The sequence below is a fragment of the Triticum dicoccoides genome, chromosome 5A, assembly GCF_002162155.2.
Source record: "Triticum dicoccoides isolate Atlit2015 ecotype Zavitan chromosome 5A, WEW_v2.0, whole genome shotgun sequence".
Classification (NCBI taxonomy): Eukaryota; Viridiplantae; Streptophyta; class Magnoliopsida; order Poales; family Poaceae; genus Triticum; species Triticum dicoccoides.
The window spans coordinates 271701871-271725730 of NC_041388.1; the positions used below are offsets into that span (position 1 = coordinate 271701871).

General features: G+C 43.9%; 2 protein-coding genes and 1 non-coding gene across 3 annotated transcripts; all 3 read right to left on the reverse strand.

The window, feature by feature from the left end:
* Positions 1 to 2772: 2772 nt before the first annotated feature.
* Positions 2773 to 6467, reverse strand: LOC119300960 (prosaposin-like). The gene is made up of 6 exons (XM_037577861.1): positions 6182 to 6467; positions 5755 to 5872; positions 4531 to 4751; positions 4224 to 4421; positions 3316 to 3375; positions 2773 to 3163 (listed from the first exon to the last, which is right to left on the reverse strand). Exons 2-6 carry the CDS (start codon positions 5864 to 5866, stop codon positions 3005 to 3007), a joined length of 750 nt encoding a protein of 249 aa, XP_037433758.1. The 5' UTR covers positions 5867 to 5872; positions 6182 to 6467; the 3' UTR covers positions 2773 to 3004.
* A 10827-nt stretch (positions 6468 to 17294) lies between these two features.
* On the reverse strand, positions 17295 to 17376 carry TRNAS-UGA. The gene has a single exon. It is a non-coding gene; the product is annotated as a tRNA-Ser (tRNA).
* A 1483-nt stretch (positions 17377 to 18859) lies between these two features.
* Positions 18860 to 21273, reverse strand: LOC119300961 (peroxidase 4-like). The gene is made up of 3 exons (XM_037577862.1): positions 20794 to 21273; positions 20501 to 20666; positions 18860 to 19431 (listed from the first exon to the last, which is right to left on the reverse strand). Exons 1-3 carry the CDS (start codon positions 21199 to 21201, stop codon positions 19040 to 19042), a joined length of 966 nt encoding a protein of 321 aa, XP_037433759.1. The 5' UTR covers positions 21202 to 21273; the 3' UTR covers positions 18860 to 19039.
* Positions 21274 to 23860: the final 2587 nt, after the last annotated feature.

Here is a 23860-nt window from a genome sequence, read left to right on the forward strand (position 1 = left end):
CACATAGGCTGTCAGGAACCGGTCCCGACCCACCGCATAACAACCGACCGTGCTGCTTACGAGCTCTCCTTCTGCGCCGCCGGCGAGTTCGCCTATGGACGGACGCAATCTTAAGTGGCAGATGGGACTCCTATCGCCGACGGCCAGGACCGCGACAGTGGGGCGGAAGCCGGAGAACAAAAATCTAGGGGGCGGAGAGAGAGACGGGATAGGGAACGACGGGGTGCGGGAGATGAGGAAGACGCGTGCGCGTGCGTGGGACGTGCGCTCGTGGATCGTGGGTTTTGTTTTTCCTTTTCTATCGCGCGGGGAGGGGAGAAGCGATGGGTGGGACCGTGGGAGGAGAGAGATCGTACGTGGGGTGGGAAGAGGGGGAGGTCGAACCATCACGACGACTGCAGATCCCCCTTTAATGGTTTATAAGTGAGGAAGTATGTACAAGGTGAGGTCGCAGTCCCAAAGGAGGAAAACAAGAAGTACTTTCACAGAGTAATAGCCCCTAAAAGTTTGGCGCCCATGATGGAACATAAGGCCACCTCTCTTTTGATGTAGGAGAAAATAATCGTTGTCATGGTCAGAGTCTTCCTAAAAACTCGATAGTTGTCCTCATTCCAAATCACCCATGAGACCAACATTAGAAGGAACATAATGGCCTTCCCCTTGGGATTACCTCCATCCATCATTCCTTAACCGAGGTAAGGCCGTGCCAAGTTTCGGGGTTTAGTTCGTTGTGGCCAAGCCAATCAAAGATCATGTTTCAAATTCTTATGCAGTGCTAGCATTGAAAAAATAATAATATGCGCCGTCATCTTAGGGACACACCTGCAAAGCTTGCATATTTCACAATTAGTCCATCCTCGGTTCTCCAAGCGGCCAACAATCCAAACTATATTTTGGATGATCAAGCACACACAGAACTTGCCCTAGGGAGGGGCTTAAGTCTCCCAGTCACCGACTTAAGCATTGATAAGGTCATCCCCACAAATTGGGCATGGTAAGCCGAGGCAGTAGAATAATAAGAAGATCATCATTAGATGGATTTGAATGTCGACAAAAACAAACTATATCTATATCTATCTGTATCTATATCTATATCTATATACCTACTATTAAAGTGAATAGGTATTCTTGGTTTGGTTTAGTCCTTTTCGTTTGGCTCGTACACATGCTAAGCGGCCTGGGCCAGGTACTTATATGTTGATGTGCCTTTTATGGGCTTTCAAAGAGACCGCGAAAAATAATTGGGTCAAAATAAATCAACATTATTGGAATTGAACACATGACCTCCTGTCTGGATCTTTGACGTGACAACTAATGACCTATGCACCATTCACATTTACTAATCCCAACTCGCGCTAAATATACAAATGGCAGTCCTCGTGTTTAGGGCGAGCTAATCCCAACTCGTTCTAAATATACAAGTGGCAGTCCTCGTGTTTAGGGCGAGCTAATTAAGCGAATAGCTAATTAAAGGAAGGCTTGTGGGCTTAAATAAAATATTTAAATAGATGTGGCTAATTAAAGAAAGGATTATGAGTAAACCGATAAAATAATTAAAAGAAATATTGTGGTCTTAATAAGTAGAATATTCAAATAGATGAGGCTAATTAAAGAAAGGACTTGAGGTAAAAAAAGGTAGGATAATTAAAAGAAAGGATCTATAGGCTTCAATGTGTTGGGGATGCTAAATTAGAAAAGAAAGGATTTGCTTCCCGGCTAAAACAGGTGAGAACCTCATAGTAATTAAATGAAGGATTATACTTAAATGAAATCAGAAGATTATGCCCAACAAAGAAAATATTAACAAGGCTAAATTGCATCATATTTTTTTATATTCATTTTGTAGAAGGATGTTGCGTTGCAGCATGTTCATCATAGTGAATCCGGTGCTGTGAGACATTATGCTTGCACAAAACATCAATTTTCCCGTTGCAACTATGAAATAGTCATGTGCAGAAAATTGATGTAGGCTGTTTACCATACACATATTGTGCTAGTTTAAGTCAAACTATGAAATAGTCATGTGCAGAAAATTGATGTAGGCTGTTTACCATACACATATTGCCAATTTTTTATATGAAATAGTCATGTACGGAAAATTGATGTAGGCTCTTTACCATATACATATTGCCAAATTTTCTATCAAATAGTCAAACTATGTATATTGCCAAGTTTTTTGTTCTGTATCTAGTTGACATTCCCTTTTTCTGTTATCATGCAAGTTTTGAAACGCTTCTCTACCAATCCAAATAGAGATTTCCGCTGCGGTCAACATGTCACCTCAAATGTGTCACTTAGGTGTGTTTGGTTGTTGGGTTATCATTTTATTGAGGCAGGGATATCCGTGTTTCGGATAGACAAACCTATCACCTCAAATGTGTCACTTCGAGTGTATTTGGTTGCTAGGTTATCTCTTCCGTTTATCGTAGGGCTACTTTGGCTCGTGGGGGCGCCCATAATCACCCGCTTGTCCCTCGAACTAAATACACCCTACCCAAGAGGATTTCAATGTCCATACGAAGAATTCCCGTCCAAGCGTGACAACCGGGCTCTCGCAACATGCTAGATCGTGCAAATAAGTACCCAATCTACTTACTAGTAATTGTAAAGATTTATCTCACATGACGAATGTGGAACTACGGCCAATCCTGTCGTCAAGGTTCGGATGAAAAATGCTGCAAATCCTTCTGTTTAAAAATTTCACTGCTAGCAGCCGATCTTTGCAAGGAGAGCATCCGTAACTTACCATATCTAACTTCTTTCAGACCTCTGGATGTAAATTAAAATTCAATCAACAGAAGGTATGACCTTCATTGTTTTTTATAGATAGTAGTAGTAGCACGAGCTCATACACAATAACTTGACAGAGTGTTGCGCAATCTCTTCGTACCTCTCCCTAATGCTAGTATAAGGACGTTTCAAAGAACAGAGCCAACTTATATGTACAACAATCACCTCATCACCCTGTTTCCACCATCCCTACAAGTGATGTGTGTTTCTGTCATCAAGCATCGCTCCTCAGTTCCCCATCGAAGAACGATCCACCGGCTCTCGTTTTGCTGGCGTCACAGGCTTGCATAAGAGTGCATACATCCTTCTTCTCGAGGAGCTTCTCACCGTTGACCAGGATGAGGGGAACGTATTCCAGAACCATTCTCTTGCACTGCCGATAGAGAGCAACAAACCATGTCATTATTGCACACGATCAAGGAGCAGACAATGGCTCCTTGATGCACAGAATCCGACAAATTGCACGATAGCGTAGAGAAAATCTAGGGAGTCATAGACCATATATATAAGTGAAAAAAAGCTTACCTCCTGCACATGACCTTTAACCTTGTTGCACTCCTTGATGAGAAGTTGAAGTATCTCAAACTACAGATATCACAAGGCAAATGTTAAGAGACGGAAAAGATCAGGTCAGGACACCGATTATGTCAAGGGAAAAGTATATTTTTCGTCCCTCAATTCTTTTGAAAGTAGAGAAATGATCCCTTAACTTCAAAACCAACAAAACTTAGTCCCTCTACTTTTAAAACCGGATAAGTTTAGTCCCGCGTGTTGTTTTTGGTGGTTTTGTGCAGACAACTAGCTTACGTATGCACGTTAATTGATCTAAGCTGATTCCTCTCGGGCCAAAAGCACCGGCCAGTGTTAGCTCTCAACTCACACGCTCAGGTGCACTCTGATGTGAACATCAGCACTTGAGTAGTTTGTGCAGCAAACAACTTGACGTGCTGCTAGACACTTGCAGCGACATGGAACGACATGGATGCAGCTGCCGGACTCGACTCACACGGCCTCGACAGAAAATAGTGAGCTCGTGCCCTGCTAACTGAATGAGAAGAAAACGGGAAAAAAAATCAACGACCTAAGCCAGAAGCGCATCAGGGAGAGCTTGCTTTATACACGAGCGAGCTAGTACGAGGCTACCTTTGTACAGGAGAATGACCGTGTGTTGGGCGCTGCTTCGGCCGGAAGGGGTGGCGTCATGGCCGATAGCCACCGCACAGAGTCAAAACCACTTCACGTCGGCGGAAAACCACCCGAAGGGACTAAACTTATCCGGTATTAAAAGTTGAGGGACTAAACTTATCCGGTTTTGAATATTGAGGGACTAAGATTTACTGGTTTTACAGTTGAGGGACCATTTCTATACTATCAAAAAAGTTGAGGGACGAAAAATATACTTATCCCTTATGTCAATGAAGCAGATTAGTTACCTGAGCGTCAGGATCTCTCATTTTCGAGAGAACTTCATCAACGAGGTGGCGGCAAAATGTGCAAGTGCTTTCACTTTTCGCAACAGACAGAAAAGATACGTCCCTACAGAGGCCATACTGTTTGCAGAACTCGTCTGGCTTGATTTCAGTGATCTTGGCGAAGAGAAGAGTTGCATACGAGTCCACCATCTCAAGGCACTGCAGAGATAGAAAGAGTTCATGCAAACAACAGGTCATACCCTACTGCTGTTCAAGGGGTATCTTTTGAGCATGTAGCATTTGGTGAAGCAATATAAAAGTGGTGTACCTTCTGTTCTAAGGAGAATGTCTGAGAACAGGCACCATGAAGAATCTCCATGATCTCATCTTGTGTTTGTTTATCACTAAGATAACTGACAGCTTTATTTGTCAAATTCTCACAAGTTGAGCATACTGTGCTGCCACTCTCACCAGAGACAGGAATTTTGCTAGAGGCAATTTCCTCCTTGTCATTTGGGCGGATCTCGATTGTATTGAGATCGAGAAGAACTGAGACCAAATAATGCAGATAGTATCACCAATTAAGAACAATGGCAAACACAAGGAAGAGAATCTTTGTGCACGTGAATTCCCCAGCTAGGCCTTGAACTAGGGACATGAACTAATTGTCGTATAAAGCATACAAAACAGTAAAACACATATTCCATATTCCAGAAGTTAATGGTGTTAAAACAAGGAAGTTGGTTATCCTGAATCTATCTATATGTCAAAAATGGTAATCCATCTTATACAGACACGCGCTATTCAGAAATCAGAAAGAAAAATAAAATGATATTCAGGTCATGTTGACACAATCTAACCGGCTTGATGCCAACAGATGGACGGTGTGACAAAATAATCGACGCCCAAGTCATAAGAAGATAGCAACATGACATCGTAAACTTCAACTTCAATTCCAATTTAAACCAAATACATCAGCTGCACATACAATGTTATGTATTCCAATACTATAACTGGACCAAGATATACATCAAAAGACGATATTTTCATTGCAGAAAAACTAGAATTTGTTCTCCAATTTGCATATTGGAGGTACTAATTTTATGAAGATGAACTTGAATAAGATTTAGCAGCACAGGAAGGCCGTTAAGAGAGAGAAAATATCCAGTTCTTTCTCCTCTTAAAACTACATCTAATAGTCACAAAAAGACCTGAATTTTTTTCAACAACATTGATATAAGATGCATCTACAATGCCCTGAAATTTCATTGCGAAACTCGGTAAATAGATAAAGAAAAACAATCAGACTGTAGATACAAACTCAATAGTGCAATACTGCAAAACATATATTATTATTCACCTCAAATTTGAACTATTTCACAGTCAGATTAGTCCTTTTTGTTTGTGGAGCTGTGAATTGAATTCGGTCTTGAAACTTTGTGTCAAGCTTGTCAGTTTTTCCAGAAAATTTGCGTAGCATTTAGATTACTTCTTAGGTACAGTAGCGACTAGCAAGGAAGTACTGTAAGAGGAGGAAGCACCGAGTATATACCATAATTCCTGCGAACCCTCTTGTCCTGCGGCACAGCTCCAGTGCCAGCGGCCAGCAAGAGGAGGACGAGGAGGAAGAACGGCGCTCCCAATCCCAAACCCATCGTGCGCATGTTCACCTGCCATAAAAGCGAATCATCACATGCTGCTTATAGCAACCCAATCGATTTTACTCTCCGGAAACAACAGAAAAAAAATTGAGGGGCCAACAATTTTGTCTCTGGAGCAGCACCCAAATCCTGAAATCGCAAAAACCAAGGCGATGATTCGCTCGACGGAAGCGATCGAACACAAATCGACGGAAGGAAAGCGACGGGAGGGGGCGGCGGATCAGGGGAGAAATCGAGACAGGGGAGGGGAACTACCGCGCGCGTGATCTCACCAGATTGGGGATCAAGAAGTGAGGGGAAGGGGAACGAAAAGCTCACCTTGCGAAATCGAGGAGCGGGCCGTGGTCGGACTGAGGCAGCGGGCGTGGTTCGGCGATTGCTCCTGCTCGATTTTAAGAAAGAAGTTCGTCTTGAAACTACAGCGTGATTGCTGTCTCCGAGTCGAAGTCCGTTGTCCGTTGCGCCGACGTTTCGTTTTCGTTTTTTTTCCAGAAGATTGCGTAGACGGTATGAGTTCGTGCAGGTCTTCTATCTAGCGCCTACTCCGACTTTGGTCTCTGGAGGCTGGAGCAGCACCCAAATCCAGAACATGGGCGTTTAGAACGAACGTTTGCCCGCTAGCGCCATTGAGGGCATTTTTTTTGGAGGGCCATTCAGGGCATCTCCAACGCAAATCCTTAAAAGAGACGCAATATTTACGTATGGACTAATTCAGATTTGACTCGAATATTTCTCTCTGTTTTTTTAAGTCCGCAACATTCAAAATAATTGTGTCATGGTACGGAAAGACTCGCGCGTCAATCCTCACGCTGATAGTTATCTTCTCTCGACTAAGAAAAGAAGAGCATGCAACACCTCCTCGTTGGATGCTCCTTCTCTCGCCAGCTTTGGCATGAAGTTCTTGCGTGGTGTGGCTCTACTATTGCTCCGTCCCACCCAGACGCCTTCTTCCTCAAGTGGTGGCTTTGATGCTCTGGCCACGTCATCTTCCATCACTTGCTGCAAAGGATTCTCTTCCCTCTTTCTTTTGACAGCATGGAATCTCTTGGGTGCGTCTTCGATGCTCTACGGCCCTCCTTGAGCCACCTCTTACAGTTCATCAAGGATGAAGTTCGATTATGGGTGCAAGCAGGTGTTTTTGGCCTGGCCAACATCATTAGCGAGTAGTCCGCATGTGGTAGTTTGTAACCCTAGCCTCTCTCTCTCTCTCTCTCTCTCGACTCCATTTTGATCTAGTGTCGGAGACCTTGTAATTTGTTATACTCTTCTATCCATGAAAGATATACAATTTTTTTGTATTTGTGAATTTTTTTCAAAATAATAGCATAAAATATTCAAAGAGTGAAAATATTCAAATGTGATGCTAGTTCAAATGTAATATTACAATCCAACTAAGTTTAAGTTTTGAAATAAAATAGTTCAAATTTAAGTTTAACTCGCACATATGTTTTAGTTCTCCTATTTAAGTAGCCACATGTGCTTAATCGGATCTTCCTTGAGGTACTCCCGAGTTACTCTATGTCAAATTTGTTGATCCATTTTGACAAACTCCTTAAATGTGGTACGATTCTAATGTGAAAGTTAGATAGGACCATCTATGTTCTCAAATTCCAAACCTCCGACATGATCTTCACTCTCATCTTCCATGATCATGTTATGCAGGGGGACACAACATTCATCACCTCCAACAAGATCTTCGGATCCCATGTTTTTGTAGGTCCTCAAACAACTGCAAAGAAGGCTTGGATCACTCTAAATGCCTTCTTCACATCCTTTTTTAGCTCATTCTTGTCTTTGGACAAAATGAGCTATTTTCTGACTAAATAGATCAGAGATAGTCTTAACGAAGGTTGCCAAGGAAGGATATATACCATCAACGAGATAGTAGCTCATGAACATTGATGGTATAGTTGCACGAAAAAGCTTTTCCTTCGGTTAACCTACCAAATAATTGAGACCGCTGCAGCACGTTGATATTGTTGGGTTTCGTAGTAATTTCAAAAAATTTCCTACGCAAACGCAAGATCATGGTGATGCATAGCAACGAGAGGGGGAGAGTGTGATCTACGTACCCTTGTAGATCGACAACGGAAGTGTTAACTTGGTTGATGTAGTCGTACGTCTCCACGGTCCGACCGATCAAGCACCGAAACTACGGCACCTCCGAGTTCTAGCACACGTTCAACTCGATGACGATCCCCGGACTCCGATCCAGCAAAGTGTCGGGGAAGAGTTCCGTCAGCACGACGGCGTGGTGACGATCTTGATGTACTACTGTCGCAGGGCTTCGCCTAAGCACCGCTACAATATGACCGAGGTGGAATATGGTGGAGGGGGGCACCGCACACGGCTAAGGAACGATCACGAAGATCAACTTGTGTGTCCATGGGGTGCCCCTTGCCTCAGTATATAAAGGACGGAGGAGGAGGAGGCCGGCCAAGGCTTGGTGCGGCCAGGATGTGGATTCCTACTAGGACTCCAAGTCCTAGTAGGAGTCCACCAAGAGGGGAGGAAGGGAAAAGGAAGTAGAGGAGAAGGAAAGGTGGCCGGCCCCCTTTTCCCTAGTCCAATTCGGACTAGAGGGGAGGGGGGGCGCGGCAGCCCCTTGGCCCTTTTTCCTCTTCCCACTAAAGCCCATCAAGGCCCATTGCTTCTCCCGTAACTACCCGGTACTCCGAAAAATACCCGAATCACTCGGAACCTTTCCGATGTCCGAATATAGTCGTCCAATATATCGATCTTTACGTCTCGACCATTTCGAGGCTCCTCGTCATGTCCCCGATCTCATCCGGGACTCCGAACTCCTTCGGTACATCAAAACTCATAAACTCATAATATAACTGTCATCGAAACCTTAAGCGTGCGGACCCTACAGGTTCGAGAACAATGTAGACATGACCGAGACACGTCTCCGGTAAATAACCAATAGCGGGACCTGGATGCCCATATTGGATCCTACATATTCTACGAAGATCTTTATCGGTCAGACCGCATAACATCATACGTTGTTCCCTTTGTCATCGGTATGTTACTTGCCTGAGATTCGATCGTCGGTATCCAATACCTAGTTCAATCTCGTTACCGGCAAGTCTCTTTACTCGTTCTGTAATACATCATCCCGCAACTAACTCATTAGTTGCAATGCTTGCAAGGCTTAAGTGATGTGCATTACCGAGAGGGCCCAGAGATACCTCTCCAACAATCGGAGTGACAAATCCTAATCTCGAAATACGCCAACCCAACATGTACCTTTGGAGACACCTGTAGAGCTCCTTTATAATCACCCAGTTACGTTGTGACGTTTGGTAGCACACAAAGTGTTCCTCCGGCAAACGGGAGTTGCATAATCTCATAGTCATAGGAACATGTATAAGTCATGAAGAAAGCAATAGCAACATACTAAACGATCGGGTGCTAAGCTAATGGAATGGGTCATGTCAATCAGATCATTCACCTAATGATGTGATCCCATTAATCAAAAGACAACTCATGTCTATGGTTAGGAAACATAACCATCTTTGATCAACGAGCTAGTCAAGTAGAGGCATACTAGTGACACTCTGTTTGTCTATGTATTCACACATGTATTATGTTTCCGGTTAATACAATTCTAGCATGAATAATAAACATTTATCATGAAATAAGGAAATAAATAATAACTTTATTATTGCCTCTAGGGCATATTTCCTTCAGTCTCCCACTTGCACTACAGTCAATAATCTAGATCACATCACCATGTGATTAACATCGATAGTTCACATCATCATGTGATTAACACCCATAGTTCACATCGCCATGTGACCAACACCCAAAGGGTTTACTAGATTCAGTAATCTAGTTCACATCGCAATGTGATTAACACCCAAAGAGTACTAAGGTGTGATCATGTTTTGCTTGTGAGAGAATCTTAGTCAACGGGTCTGCCACATTCAGATCCGCATGTATTTTGCAAATTTCTATGTCAACAATGCTCTGCATGGAGCTACTCTAGCTAATTGCTCCCACTTTCAATATGTATCTAGACCGAGACTTAGAGTCATCTAGATTAGTGTCAAAACTTGCATCGGCGTAACCCTTTACGACGAACCTTTTTTCGCTTCCATAATCGAGAAACATATCCTTATTCCACTAAGGATAATTTTGACCACTGTCCAGTGATCTACTCCTAGATCACTATCGTACTCCCTTGCCAAACTCAGTGGTAGGGCATACAATAGATCTGGTATACAGCATGGCATACTTTATAGAACCTATGACTAAGGCATAGGGAATGACATTCATTCTCTTTCTATCTTCTGTCGTGGTCGGGCTTTGAGTCTTACTCAATTTCACACTTTGTAACATAGGCAAGAAACTCTTTCTTTGACTGTTCCATTTTGAACTACTTCAAAATCTTGTCAAGGTATGTATTTATTGAAAAAAACTTATCAAGCGTCTTGATCTATCTCTATAGATCTTGATGCTCAATATGTAAGCAACTTCACCGAGGTCTTTCTTTGAAAAACTCCTTTCAAACACTCCTTTATGCTTTGCAGAATAATTCTACATTATTTTTGATCAACAATATGTCATTCACATATACTTATCAGAAATGTTGTAGTGCTCCCACTCACTTTCTTGTAAATACAGGCTTCACCGCAAGTCTGTATAAAACTATATGCTTTGATCATATTATCAAAGTGTATATTCCAACTCTGAGATGCTTACACCAGTCCATAGATGGATCGCTGGAGTTTGCACATTTTGTTAACACCTTTAGGATTGACAAAAACTTCTGGTTGCATCATATACAACTCTTCTTTAAGAAATCCATTAAGAATTGCAGTTTTGTTATCCATTTGCCAGATTTCATAAAATGCGGCAATTGCTAACATGATTCGGACAGATTTAAGCATAGATACGAGTGAGAAACTCTCATCGTAGTCAACACCTTGAACTTGTCGAAAACATTTTGCGACAATTCTAGCTTTGTAGATAGTAACACTACTATCAGCGTCCGTCTTCCTCTTGAAGATCCATTTATTTTCTATGCCTTGGCGATCATCGGGCAAGTCAACCAAAGTCCATACTTTGTTCTCATACATGGATCCCATCTCAGATTTCATGGCCTCAAGCCATTTTGCGGAATCTGGGCTCATCATCGCTTCCTCATAGTTCGTAGGTTCGTCATGGTCTAGTAACATAACTTCCAGAACAAGATTACCGTACCATTCTGGTGTGGATCTCACTCTGGTTTACCTACGAGATTCGGTAGTAACTTGATCTGAAGTTACATGATCATCATCATTAGCTTCCTCATTAATTGGTGTAGTAGTCACAGGAACATATTTCTGTGATGAACTACTTTCCAATAAGGGAGAAGGTACAATTACCTTATCAAGTTCTACTTTCCTCCCACTCACTTCTTTCGAGAGAAACTCCTTCTCTAGAAAGGATCCATTCTTAGCAACGAATGCCTTGCCTTCGGATCTGTGATAGAAGGTGTACCCAACTGTCTCCTTTGGGTATCCTATGAAGACATATTTCTCTGATTTGAGTTTGAGCTTATCGAGATGAAACTTTTTCACATAAGCATCGCAACTCCAAATTTTAAGAAACGACAGCTTAGGTTTCTTGCCAAACCATAGTTCACACGGTGTCGTCTCAACGGATTTAGATGGTGCCCTATTTAACGTGAATGCAACTGTCTCTAATGCATAACCCCAAAACGATAGTGGTAGATCGGTAAGAGACAGCATAGATCGCACTATATCTAATAAAGTACGGTTATGACGTTCGGACACACCATTACACTATGGTGTTCCAGGTGGCGTGAGTAGTGAAACTATTTCACATTATTTTAATTGAAGGCCAAACTCGTAACTCAAATATTTTACCTCTGCGATCATATCGTAGAAACTTTTATTTTCTTGTCACGATGATTTTCCACTTCACTCTGAAATTCTTTGAACTGTTCAAATGTTTCAGACTTATGTTTCATCAAGTAGATATCCCCATATCTGCTCAAATCATCTGTGAAGGTCAGAAAATAATGATACCTGCTGCAAGCCTTAATATTCATTGGACCACATACATCAGTATGTATGATTTCCAACAAATCTGTTGCTTGCTTCATTGTTCCAGAGAACGGCATTCTAGTCATCTTGCCCATAAGGCATGGTTCGCAAGCATCAAGTGATTCATAATCAAGTGATTCCAAAAGCCCATCAGCATGGATTTTCTTCATGCGCTTTACACCAATATGACCTAAACAGCAGTGCCACAAATAAGTTGCACTATCATTCTTAAATTTGCATCTTTTGGTTTCAATATTATGAATATGTGTATCACTACGATCGAGATCCAATGAGCTTGTTTCATTGGGTGTATGACCATCGAAGGTTTTATTCATGTAAACAGAACAACAATTATTCTCTGACTTTAATGAATAACCGTATTGCAATAAACATGATCAAATCATATTCATGCTCAACGCAAAAACCAAATAACACTTATTTAGGTTCAACACTAATCCCAAAAGTATAGGGGAGTGTGCGATGATGATCATATCAATCTTGGAACTACTTCCAACACACATCATCACTTCACCCTTAACTAGTCTCTGTTTATTCTGCAACTCCTGTTTCGAGTTACTAATCTTAGCAACTGAACTAGTATCAAATACTGAGGGGTTGCTATAAACACTAGTAAAGTACACATCAATAACATGTATATCAAATATACTTATGTCCACTTTGCCATCCTTCTTATCCGCCAATCACTTGGGGTAGTTCCACTTCCAGTGACCAGTCCTTTTGCAGTAGAAGCACTTAGTCTCAGGCTTAGGACCAGACTTGGGCTTCTTCACTTGAGCATCAACTTGCTTGCTATTCTTCTTGAAGTTCCCCTTCTTCCCTCTGCCCTTTTCTTAAAACTAGTGGTCTTGTCTACCATCAACACTTGATGTTTTTCTCGATTTCTACCTTCGTCAATTTCCGCATTACGAAGAGCTTGGGAATCGTTTCCGTTATCCCTTGCATATCATAGTTCATCACGAAGTTCTACTAACTTGGTGATGGTGACTAGAGAATTCCGTCAATCACTATCTTATCTGGAAGATTAACTCCCACTTGATTCAAACGATTGTAGTACTTAGACAATCTGGGCACATGCTCACTAGTTGAGCGATTCTCCTCCATCTTTTAGCTATAGAACTTGTTGGAGACTTCATATCTCTCAACTCGGGTATTTGCTTGAAATATTAACTTCAACTCCTGGAACATCTCATATGCTCCATGACGTTCAAAACGTCTTTGAAGTCCCGATTCTAAGCCATTAAGCATGATGCACTAAACTATCAAGTAGTCATCATATTGAGCTAGCCAAAGGTTCATAACGTCTGCATCTGCTCCTGCAATAGGTCTGTCACCTAGCGGTGCATCAAGGACATAATTCTTCTGTGCAGCAATGAGGATAAACCTCAGATCACGGATCCAATCCGCATCATTGCTACTAACATCTTTCAACACAATTTTCTCTAGGAACATATCAAAATAAACACAGGGAAGCAACAACGGGAGCTATTGATCTACAACATAATTTGCAAAATACTACCAGGACTAAGTTCATGATAAATTTAAGTTCAATTAATCATATTACTTAAGAACTCCCACTTAGATAGACATCCCTCTAATCCTCTAAGTGATTACGTGATCCAAATCAACTAAACCATGTCCGATCATCACGTGAGATGGAGTAGTTTCATTGGTGAACATCGCTATGTTGATCATATCTGCTATATGATTCACGCTCGACCTTTCGGTCTCCGTGTTCTGAGACCATATCTGTATATGCTTGGCTCGTCAAGTATAACCTGAGTATTCTGCGCGTGCAACTGTTTTGCACCCGTTGTATTTGAACGTAGAGCCTATCACACCCGATTATCACGTGGTGTCTCAGCACGAAGAATTTTCGCAACGTTGCATACTCAGGGAGAACACTTCTTGATAATTAGTGAGAGATCATCTTAAAATGCTACCGTCAAACTAAGCAAAAATAAGATGTATAAAAGATAAACATCATATGCAATCAAAATATGTGACATGATATGGCCATCATCATCTTGCTTCTTTGATCTCCATCTCCAAAGTACTGTCATGATCTATATCGTCACCGGCATGACACCATGATCTCCATCATCTTGATCTATATCAATATGTCGTCACGTGGTCGTCTCGCCAACAATTGCTCTTGCAACTATTGCTATCGCATAGCGATAAAGTAAAGCAATTATTGGACGCTTGCATCTTATGAAATAGAGAGACAACCATAAGGATTTTGCCAGTTGCTGATAACTTCAACAAAACATGATCATCTCATACAACAACTTATATCTCATCACGTCTTGACCATATCACATCACAACATGCCCTGCAAAAACAAGTTAGACGTCCTCTACTTTGTTGTTGCATGTTTTACGTGGCTGCTACGGGCTTAAGCAAGAACCAATATTATCAACGCATCAAAACCACAATGATAGTTTGTCAAGTTGGTGTTGTTTTAACCTTCGCAAGGACCGGGCATAGCCACACTTGGTTCAACTAAAGTTGGAGAAACTGTCACCCGCAAGCCACCTATGTGCAAAGCACGTCGGGAGAACCGGTCTCGCGTAAGCGTACGCGTAATGTCGGTCCGGGCCGCTTCATCCAACAATACCGCCGAACCAAAGTATGACATGCTGGTAAGCAGTATGACTTATATCGCCCACAACTCACTTGTGTTCTACTCGTGCATATAACATCAACATATAAAACCTAGGCTCGGATGCCACTGTTGGGTTTCGTAGTAATTTCAAAAAAATTCCTACACACACGCAAGATCATGGTGATGCATAGCAACGAGAGGGGGAGAGTGTGATCTACGTACCCTTGTAGATCGACAACGGAAGCGTTAACTTGGTTGATGTAGTTGTACGTCTCCACGGCCCGACCGATTAAGCATCGAAACTACGGCACCTCCGAGTTCTAGCACACGTTCAGCTCGATGACGATCCCCGGACTCCGATCCAGCAAAGTGTCGGGGAAGAGTTCCGTCAGCACGACGGCGTGGTGACGATCTTGATGTACTACTGTCGCAGGGCTTCGCCTAAGCACCGCTACAATATGACCGAGGTGGAATATGGTGGAGGGGGGCACCGCACACGGCTAAGGAACGATCACGAAGATCAACTTGTGTGTCGATGGGGTGCCCCTTGCCTCAGTATATAAAGGACGGAGGAGGAGGAGGCCGGCCAAGGCTTGGTGCGGCCAGGATGTGGATTCCTACTAGGACTCCAAGTCCTAGTAGGAGTCCACCAAGAGGGGAGGAAGGGAAAAGGAAGTAGAGGAGAAGGAAAGGTGGCCGGCCCCCTTTTCCCTAGTCCAATTCGGACTAGAGGGGAGGGGGGGCGCGGCAGCCCCTTGGCCCTTTTTCCTCTTCCCACTAAAGCCCATCAAGGCCCATTGCTTCTCCCGTAACTACCCGGTACTCCGAAAAATACCCGAATCACTCGGAACCTTTCCGATGTCCGAATATAGTCGTCCAATATATCGATCTTTACGTCTCGACCATTTCGAGGCTCCTCGTCATGTCCCCGATCTCATCCGGGACTCCGAACTCCTTCGGTACATCAAAACTCATAAACTCATAATATAACTGTCATCGAAACCTTAAGCGTGCGGACCCTACGGGTTCGAGAACAATGTAGACATGACCGAGACACGTCTCCGGTCAATAACCAATAGCGGGACCTGGATGCCCATATTGGATCCTACATATTCTACGAAGATCTTTATCGGTCAGACCGCATAACAACATACGTTGTTCCCTTTGTCATCGGTATGTTACTTACCCGAGATTCGATCGTCGGTATCCAATACCTAGTTCAATCTCGTTACCGGCAAGTCTCTTTACTCGTTCTGTAATACATCATCCCGCAACTAACTCATTAGTTGCAATGCTTGCAAGGCTTAAGTGATGTGCATTACCGAGAGGGCCCAGAGATACCTCTCCGACAATCGGAGTGACAAATCCTAATCTCGAAATACGCCAACCCAACATGTACCTTTGGAGACACCTGTAGAGCTCCTTTATAATCACCCAGTTACGTTGTGACGTTTGGTAGCACACAAAGTGTTCCTCCGGCAAACGGAGTTGCATAATCTCATAGTCATAGAAACATGTATAAGTCATGAAGAAAGCAACAGCAACATACTAAACGATCGGGTGCTAAGCTAATGGAATGGGTCATGTCAATCAGATCATTCACCTAATGATGTGATCCCATTAATCAAATGACAACTCATGTCTATGGTTAGGAAACATAATCATCTTTGATCAACGAGCTAGTCAAGTAGAGGCATACTAGTGACACTCTGTTTGTCTATGTATTCACACATGTATTATGTTTCCGGTTAATACAATTCTAGCATGAATAATAAATATTTATCATGAAATAAGGAAATAAATAATAACTTTACATATTTCCTTCAGATATCACTGTGAGACCCAGGCATGCCAAAGAAAATATGTCAAGTTCAAAGATCTTGTGATGCAACTTGCTTAAAAAAATGATGGTATGTTTGTTAACATGGTCCTGATATTGACCTCATGAAGCATATGGGCTGATCTTCCATCTCCGGTGCATGCAATCAATAGATTCAAGCATACCTGGGCAACCTCTACTTTCGAGAGTGGACCTTTGCATTGTCTGTGACAGTGGTTCTCTCAAGTACAGAGGTCCAAACACCTCGACCACCGCAGTCACAAATCTAATCTTGGCGTCTATGCATGCGCTCTGAAACATCCGGACGTACTTGTCCTACGAATCAACGGTCGTGCCATATGCAAGCATGCACAATGCAACGGTGCGCTTCTGGTAACCAGAGAATTCAATTCTTCGTACAACGTGTATCTTTCCTGATTCACATATATTGAAAATCTCTTTCTTTAGCCATCACTAATTGCTTCTGATGTGGAGGCACAAATGTTTTGGTTACGGCGAATAATCTGTTGTTTCATAAGACTTATAGTGCAATTTTCTTCCTGTTGTTTGATTGCATAAAATAGTGTAACATAGTTTATCTGTTAAAACCATATATGAAAAAAAGTAAGGTGTCAATTCCAAAGCTTCTTCCCAAGCTTCAACACATCAGATGAATAGAAATTGAAAGACAGGAAAGCAACATTAAGTACCGAAGAAGTTGGCGAGTCAAGGTCGTGAGAGCGAGTTAACTACAGAACCGATATCTTTAGCACCAGCCCGTTTGTCGAAGAAAATGGAAGGCCGGACGTTGTTTAAAAACTAAAGAAATTTAATATAACTATATGTATAAAAAAATATAACAGCACAAATGACCTCTTTTGCTGGTATTTGACTGGAGAAAAGGGGGGGAGCGCAAAGGGAAAAAAAATTCGTCGACAGCAGGGATCGAACCTGCGCGGGCGTAGCCCAACAGATTTCAAGTCTGTCTCCTTAAGCACTCGGACATATCGACTTTGTCATTCTGTTGTTCATAACATAGTATCTATTGAAGAGGAAAATATCACGTAGCATGAAACTATCAACGCCGACTGCAACCCTGAGCCGACGAGAAACATTGCCGATTCCTTACGCGACTTCGCGTCGTTTAAATAGAAATGCTACAGTTGCAGCCACGTTGATGTTGATGTTAATGCTAATGTTCCCTTTAATGTTACGCATGCAGTTCTAATCCCTTCGCTGTTCTGCACGTTCATGTCAGGCACGATTTGCTCCAAAGCTTAATCTGCTATGTAATCTTTCTGGTACATAGGTAAGTGTCAACATACCCAGGCCGACAGCGGTCATCGTGGAAAAAGCAACCCCGGCCGTTAGAAATATGTATTATATAAATATGTACATATATTACCACTTGGCGCATATGGGTGGTAAGCTATCCGAGGACAAAGAACATGCATAAACATGCATACATTTCTTGACTGTGGCCGACAAATATTGTTAGTTCGTCGCAATCAAATCATCGTTTGGTGGCTAATTGAGAAAAGCACCTGCACCTGCACCTGCGCATCATCGACATCGACGTTGCCTTTAGCGTAACTAACCGGCATTGAGTAGATAACTGATGACCATATATGTAACCTCGTGTCGGAGTAGCTAGGATGTTGGACTTGCTGCATCCCTCAAAAGCATAAAAGGAAAAAAAAAAGTAGGACATGCTGCACTCACGACACACGGATGGGACGCACCCTCCCACTGCTAGACTCTAGCTAGGATTTTAGACCGTTCAATTCCGCTTTTTTACGGTACGTTAGGTTAACTTGTTCCATCTATGGTTATATGCCCTTATTTTAATGCCTTTTCTTATTGTGAGAAGCATCAACCTAATACAAAAGTTTACCAGCTCGAACATAATAAAAATTACATCAAGATTTTGAGACCACCGAACAAGCACTACTGCCGTCAAGACGAGTCACCGACAAACCGTTGTGGCTGCTCCGTAATCGGAGCAGACTTGACCTTTTCGACGACAGCCGGAAAGTCTTCGTGGATGTGCCCCTAAGTACAAGCGCCCTGAAGCCATAGTGATCACCGTTAAACCCTTGCATATATTTGAAGCAACTAACACCAAATCTCGTCACATGACGAGAAACCCTAACCTCACCACCCCAAGGAGACCATATGAATCTACGACGGAGCTCCATCGGCTACGCCAACTCGAGAAGGATCCGAGCCTAGATGATAAACTCGAAGAAGAATCGTTGACATCCGCCGAGCGCCACACCTGCAAGGACTACAAAAACCTAACCTAGACTACTAACTGAAACGGAGGCACCAGGATTCCCCTCCCCGTCACTGGTCGCCGGAGCGGTAAGCTGAGGGGAGGCGAATCACGAGCTTGCTGGTGACGTCGGGAGAAAGAGCTTTATATGACTTGTCTTCCAATCATCTATTCTCTCGTAAGTACTACATGTGAAATGTAGAAATGATGCAACACACAATGACACAAACGGTTCATATATTGTCGAATTATTCAATGAACGGACGTATCACTGAGTACATATTAATTTCACAATTGTGGAAGCACAAAAAATAAAAAAAACGAGGTGGAACCACAAACTTTCAACAAAACGTGGATCTCTCAATACATACGTTGTATCACCTTGATCGTAATAGTTATTTTAGTTACTCTTCCTGCAGTTCTTCCTGATCTCTCCATTGTTCCCTATGAGCGGCGAGATATCTCCCATCTTGATCATGCCTGCCACGAAGTCTGCGAAGAAAGCGCTCTGGCTGCTGGCATAGTACTGGACCAGGGGGTCAGTGGCCCCACCGTTGAAGAGCTCCTGGTCGGAGTGCAGGAGCCCCTTCTTGGCAACCAGGTTCTTGTAGTAGTTGTTCTCAAAGGCGATCGGGGTCTGGAGGTCCAGCGGTGCTAGGTTGTTGTCGCCGGAGCCGGAGTTAGGAGGGCACCCCGATTGGCGGGTCCCGGCGAAGCCGCTGTCGATGTCAGTCTCGTTGTAGATGTGTGCTCGGAAGTTCGTGCAGCGAGCTTGGCCTATGGTGTGAGATCCTGCGTAGGTACATCCATGTAATCAGAGAAAACAGAATTTGTGATGAGGGATACTTCAGTTTCCCCTTTTAAAATAAAGGGAACGTTTGGGCCCTTTTTCCCCAAAGGAACGTTTTGGCACTTTTACTCAATTATCACTTACTTTGCAACTAAGTGTGTATATTCTCTAAAAATAATGGAAGAAAGAAAAGGGAATTTGAGTCGGTGATGGAACAGAGTAGAAGGAATCATATGCATGTGTGGTTGTCATTAATTTATAATCAAGTTGGATATATGGGATGCCGGCTTTATTCTTCTCTTAAAATGGGCTCTCGCCCCGTTCTATAGATAAAGCACTAGCCGAGATATACCGCTAGCTTTATCTTTTCTTTAATAATATTAAGTGCAATGACACGTGAATATGTGATGGGAGGCATCTTTCAACTAAAGCCAGAGCCAGCCATTTCACTGAAAAAGTTAAGTGGCCTGGCTGCTAGAATACTGGCCTCAGATCTGTGACATGCAACATGCAATACAACTAAGAGGTTCTTCTAGAAACCCATGCCGGCAACCACATGCCAATGCCAGTTTTTTTCGTCGGCCTAAAAAGTAATGGAAACTACTTCTAATTGGTAGTACGAGTAATTACTTTCAAATTTCAATAATCACCGATGATTGAACTCGTCACCAGTAAATTAACAATGTCCAGGCTTTCAAGTCAAAACTTAGCTATCAGTTCGGCTGGCGATCATGCCTGCTACAGCTGTATCGTGCAGTGTAGCTAGCTAGCTAGTAAAGCTAGTAGAAGCAGAGTGTGAAACGGTTCATATTCTCCCACATGGGAATCGATTCTTGTCGCCATCCTTCTTGTTAATTACTGTACATCAGTGCTACATTCCCTCTCTTTATTTGGCGAAAGATTAGGTACATACTCCCACTGCATTCTTAAGCACCAGTGATCATCCACCAGTCAATAAATTGACGAGTACTTGGGACTAGTTGGTTGTAATGCAATGGCAATAAAATAATTATTCTACGCAAAAATAATAACAATTATGTATTGCTTTGAGCGATGGGTGGAGGTACGCACCGGAGAGCGCGACCATGTCCTTCTGGGAGAGTCCCTGCGCCGCGAAGAGCGACGTGAGGTTGGCGAGCCCCGACGTCGGCGGGGGGATGTTGTTGTTGGCGCCGCTGAAGCTCGCCGTCGTCGAGTCCCTCCGCCCGACCTTCACTGCCCAGTTCGGCCCGCCCAGCTACACATGCATGCTCACAGTTTCAGCATGCATGTCGTTCGTTGCACGTATACAGTATAATCTAACGAACTAAAAAGTACGTTAACGTATGCATGGGGAGTCGGAGTAGGCAGGCTCCTATACGTACGGCGACGACGCTGTCCCTGGCGGCGATGGCGAGCACGTCGGCGCAGGAGACGACGCCCGGGCAGATATTCTCGACGGCCACCTTGATGGCGTCGATGACCTCGAACCCTCGCACCGACCCGTTGTTGGGCATCGCCGTCTTCTCCCCCTGGAAGCTCGGCGTGTCGTCGAGGAGCAGCGACCCGTCGCAGCCCTGGACGAAGCAGTCGTGGAAGAAGAGGCGGAGGATGGACGCGCCCATGCGCGGCTCCTTCGCCACGGCCGACTGCACCACCGACGCGACTGCGCCCAGCGCGCCCGGGCACGAGCTCGAGTAGAACCCCGTCGACAGCTGCGCCGACGCCCCGCCGGCCGCCATGACGACTAGCAGGACGAAGCACAGAGCACTAGCATTCATGCCAGCAGCCATGCTCTCGATCGCACCCGACTGTGTGTGCGTGTGCAGTGCAGACTATTGAGCGTGCGTGTGTTGCCTTGAGCTAGCTTGCTGGGGCGTGGGTATTTATAGCATATTTGCACAGATGAATTATTTGTGGTGGCAATGTGGTGCTTGAAAGAAAGAAAGGAAAAACATGATTAGATTGCAGCATCTTTCCCACCAACTCTCTGCTGGACTTTGAGTTGAAACTGAAGCACCGTTGTCTAGGGCACGTACGTACACTGCTTCAGGTTTTGGTGAGTGAGAACACTTGGACTTGAGCCTGTGAAAGCAAAAAAGGGCGACACGGCTAAGTAAAAGGGCGTCGTCGCCTTTTCTCGATCAGGCGACGATAAAGCTTAGCTACCATATGATGCTGACTGCTCATCATCTCTTATGTTAGTAGGAAAAAAGGATGGTATTCCCATCAGAAGGTGCTCTTAGTAGGAAAGTACTTTTCCATGAAGATGCCATATATAACACCTGAGATTATCAGATCAATGGTTTCTTTTACGGAAGATAGTTGGTGAATTATACATACTAGTATAAATTAAATTAAAGAATACATAATTTACTGTTCATGAGGGTCAGGCGCGTCGGGCGTGTGTCGCCGGTGGAGAAGGAGCTCGGCGTATGTCGCTGGGGTCGTGACGGAGCACGGTGCAACCGATGTTAGTGCGCCACGTCGGGTCCGTGGCGGTGCTACCGGCGTCGGTGCGCCGGATCGGGTCCGCGGACTGGGTTACGGCCGTGACGACGACAATAATGAGAGCTGCAACAACTCCGGCGACGGCAAGATCGTGGTTTAGGGGGAGTATGATAGAGTAAACCACGTTAGGCGTACGTATGTGTGCGTGTGCGTGTGTGGTGTGCGTGTGTGCGCCTCCAGTTTGTAGCCTGACGTGGTATGAGCCGAGTTGAATACTAGAGAGAAAAAGGCCTCGGCGTTCGTCGCCGGGGGAGGGCGTTTGTTGCCCGGCAAAATTTCGTCTCTTCGTGTTCTTGTTTGATCGTTCGTCGATCCTCAGTTCCAACAGGCGAGTCGGTCGGCTTTGGATTGCTGACTCATAGTGATGGCGAAGGCGATGACAATGTAGATGAAGTAGACAAACAGCGGTGAACAGTTGCGTAGGAGACGCTCCTCGAAAACCCAATCTCCCGTACAGGATCTCGACAAACGGGTTTCGGAGGCATGCTCTTCCGTCAACCATGCACGCCGTGGACTGGGTGGGGTCGCCGGTGAAAACAACAGGGAGTGGAATGATGGTGGGCAGTGCACGTGGAGGCAGAGTAGATGTAATCTGTTCTTCGTAGCGGTTAGGGTTGGCCGGCACCTCCAATATATGGATGCGGGTGGAGAGACGTGAGTTGGACACACATCCGAGTTGGTAACATCCCATGATATGACGTCCCATATCGTGGCTCATCCGTTAAGGATTTCTCTGTTCCTGACTGGTAAAAAGTAAGTGTAACCGCACGAGTGACACAGGTCTGAGCTTAGCTACCATGTGATGTTGACTGCTCATCATCTTTTATATTAGTAAGGAAAAAGGATGATATTCTCAAGGAAGTACTTTTTCGTAAAGATGCCATAACACCTGAGGTTGATGTTTTTTCTTATGGAAGGCAGCAGGTGAATTACCTACTACAAATTAAATTAAAGAGTAGAGAATAATACTCCCTCCGTTTTAGTCTATTTGTTTACTCATTCATTTTAGTCCGTGCGTAATCTATATTGAAATATTCAAAATATCTTATATTTATGAACGGAGGAAGTATAATACATATAGTGTTACATGGTCGGTAGATCCATCATCCATATGATGCAATAGGAAGTTACCAGCCCCCTGCAACCAGCATATGAATTTATGCCCCTTTGACTCTTCATAGCCCCCCGCAAAAAGAAGACTCTTCATAGCTCATTTTTTTAAATCTTCCTACATCATATTATTATTATTATTATTATTATTATCATCATCATCATCATCATTTTCATTATCATTTGTATTACTACTATAAAACTATCTCAAGAGACATGTACTGCTTAAATTTAAGACTTTTTTCGAGCAAAATGTAGTAGATATTGTTAGGTCAAAGCTAGTAGTAGTATTTTTTTTTCTGAAACAAGGCAAAAGCATTGCCTTTTCATTAATTAAGCTAGGAGAAAGACATGTACAAGGCCCAAGCCGAAATCTCTAATGGACTAACTCTCCCGGAATGATGGCCCCTAAAGGCTCATTTGGTAACCAGGGATCCTACCGGGATCCCCCTCCTTTCCTTGGCTGAGGGCCAAATCGATCCGGGGGAGCGTACCTCCGCATTTGGTGACCCACAAAGGGGAGCGACCCTAGCACTTTCCACGTCCCTTCCCCGATCGAGATTTCCAGGCCTCCACGGGTCGTGGAGGAAATCCCCGTCTCGCTCGCTCCCGCGACTCACTAACGGCGATCGAGAGCGCCGCCGCCCGCTCCTTCCTCCCTCGAGCGTTGCGGCCTTCCCCAATCCCCAGTTACCCCTGAGCCCCGAGAGCCAAAGGGCGATCTAGATTTTCCACGTTGGTTCAAGTTTGCACAAGCTAATTTCACCCGAGGCGCTTGCTCCCTGGGAATAGCTCCCCCGAAATCCAAATGAAGCCTAAGTGTTTCGTCCC

What these genes read in the sequence shown, in the direction of transcription:
- LOC119300961 (XM_037577862.1), bottom strand. Translation starts at nt 21,201, where the DNA reads ATGGCTGCTGGCATGAATGCTAGTGCTCTGTGCTTCGTCCTGCTAGTC. An exon ending in CCAGGGACAGCGTCGTCGCC is followed by an intron (nt 20,667 to 20,793) that starts GTACGTATAGGA and finishes ATGCATGTGTAG; the next exon opens with CTGGGCGGGCCGAACTGGGC. An exon ending in GGACATGGTCGCGCTCTCCG is followed by an intron (nt 19,432 to 20,500) that starts GTGCGTACCTCC and finishes GTACCTACGCAG; the next exon opens with GATCTCACACCATAGGCCAA.
- LOC119300960 (XM_037577861.1), bottom strand. Translation starts at nt 5,866, where the DNA reads ATGCGCACGATGGGTTTGGGATTGGGAGCGCCGTTCTTCCTCCTCGTC. An exon ending in CATTCTCCTTAGAACAGAAG is followed by an intron (nt 4,422 to 4,530) that starts GTACACCACTTT and finishes CTATCTCTGCAG; the next exon opens with TGCCTTGAGATGGTGGACTC. An exon ending in TGAGAGATCCTGACGCTCAG is followed by an intron (nt 3,376 to 4,223) that starts GTAACTAATCTG and finishes TGATATCTGTAG; the next exon opens with TTTGAGATACTTCAACTTCT.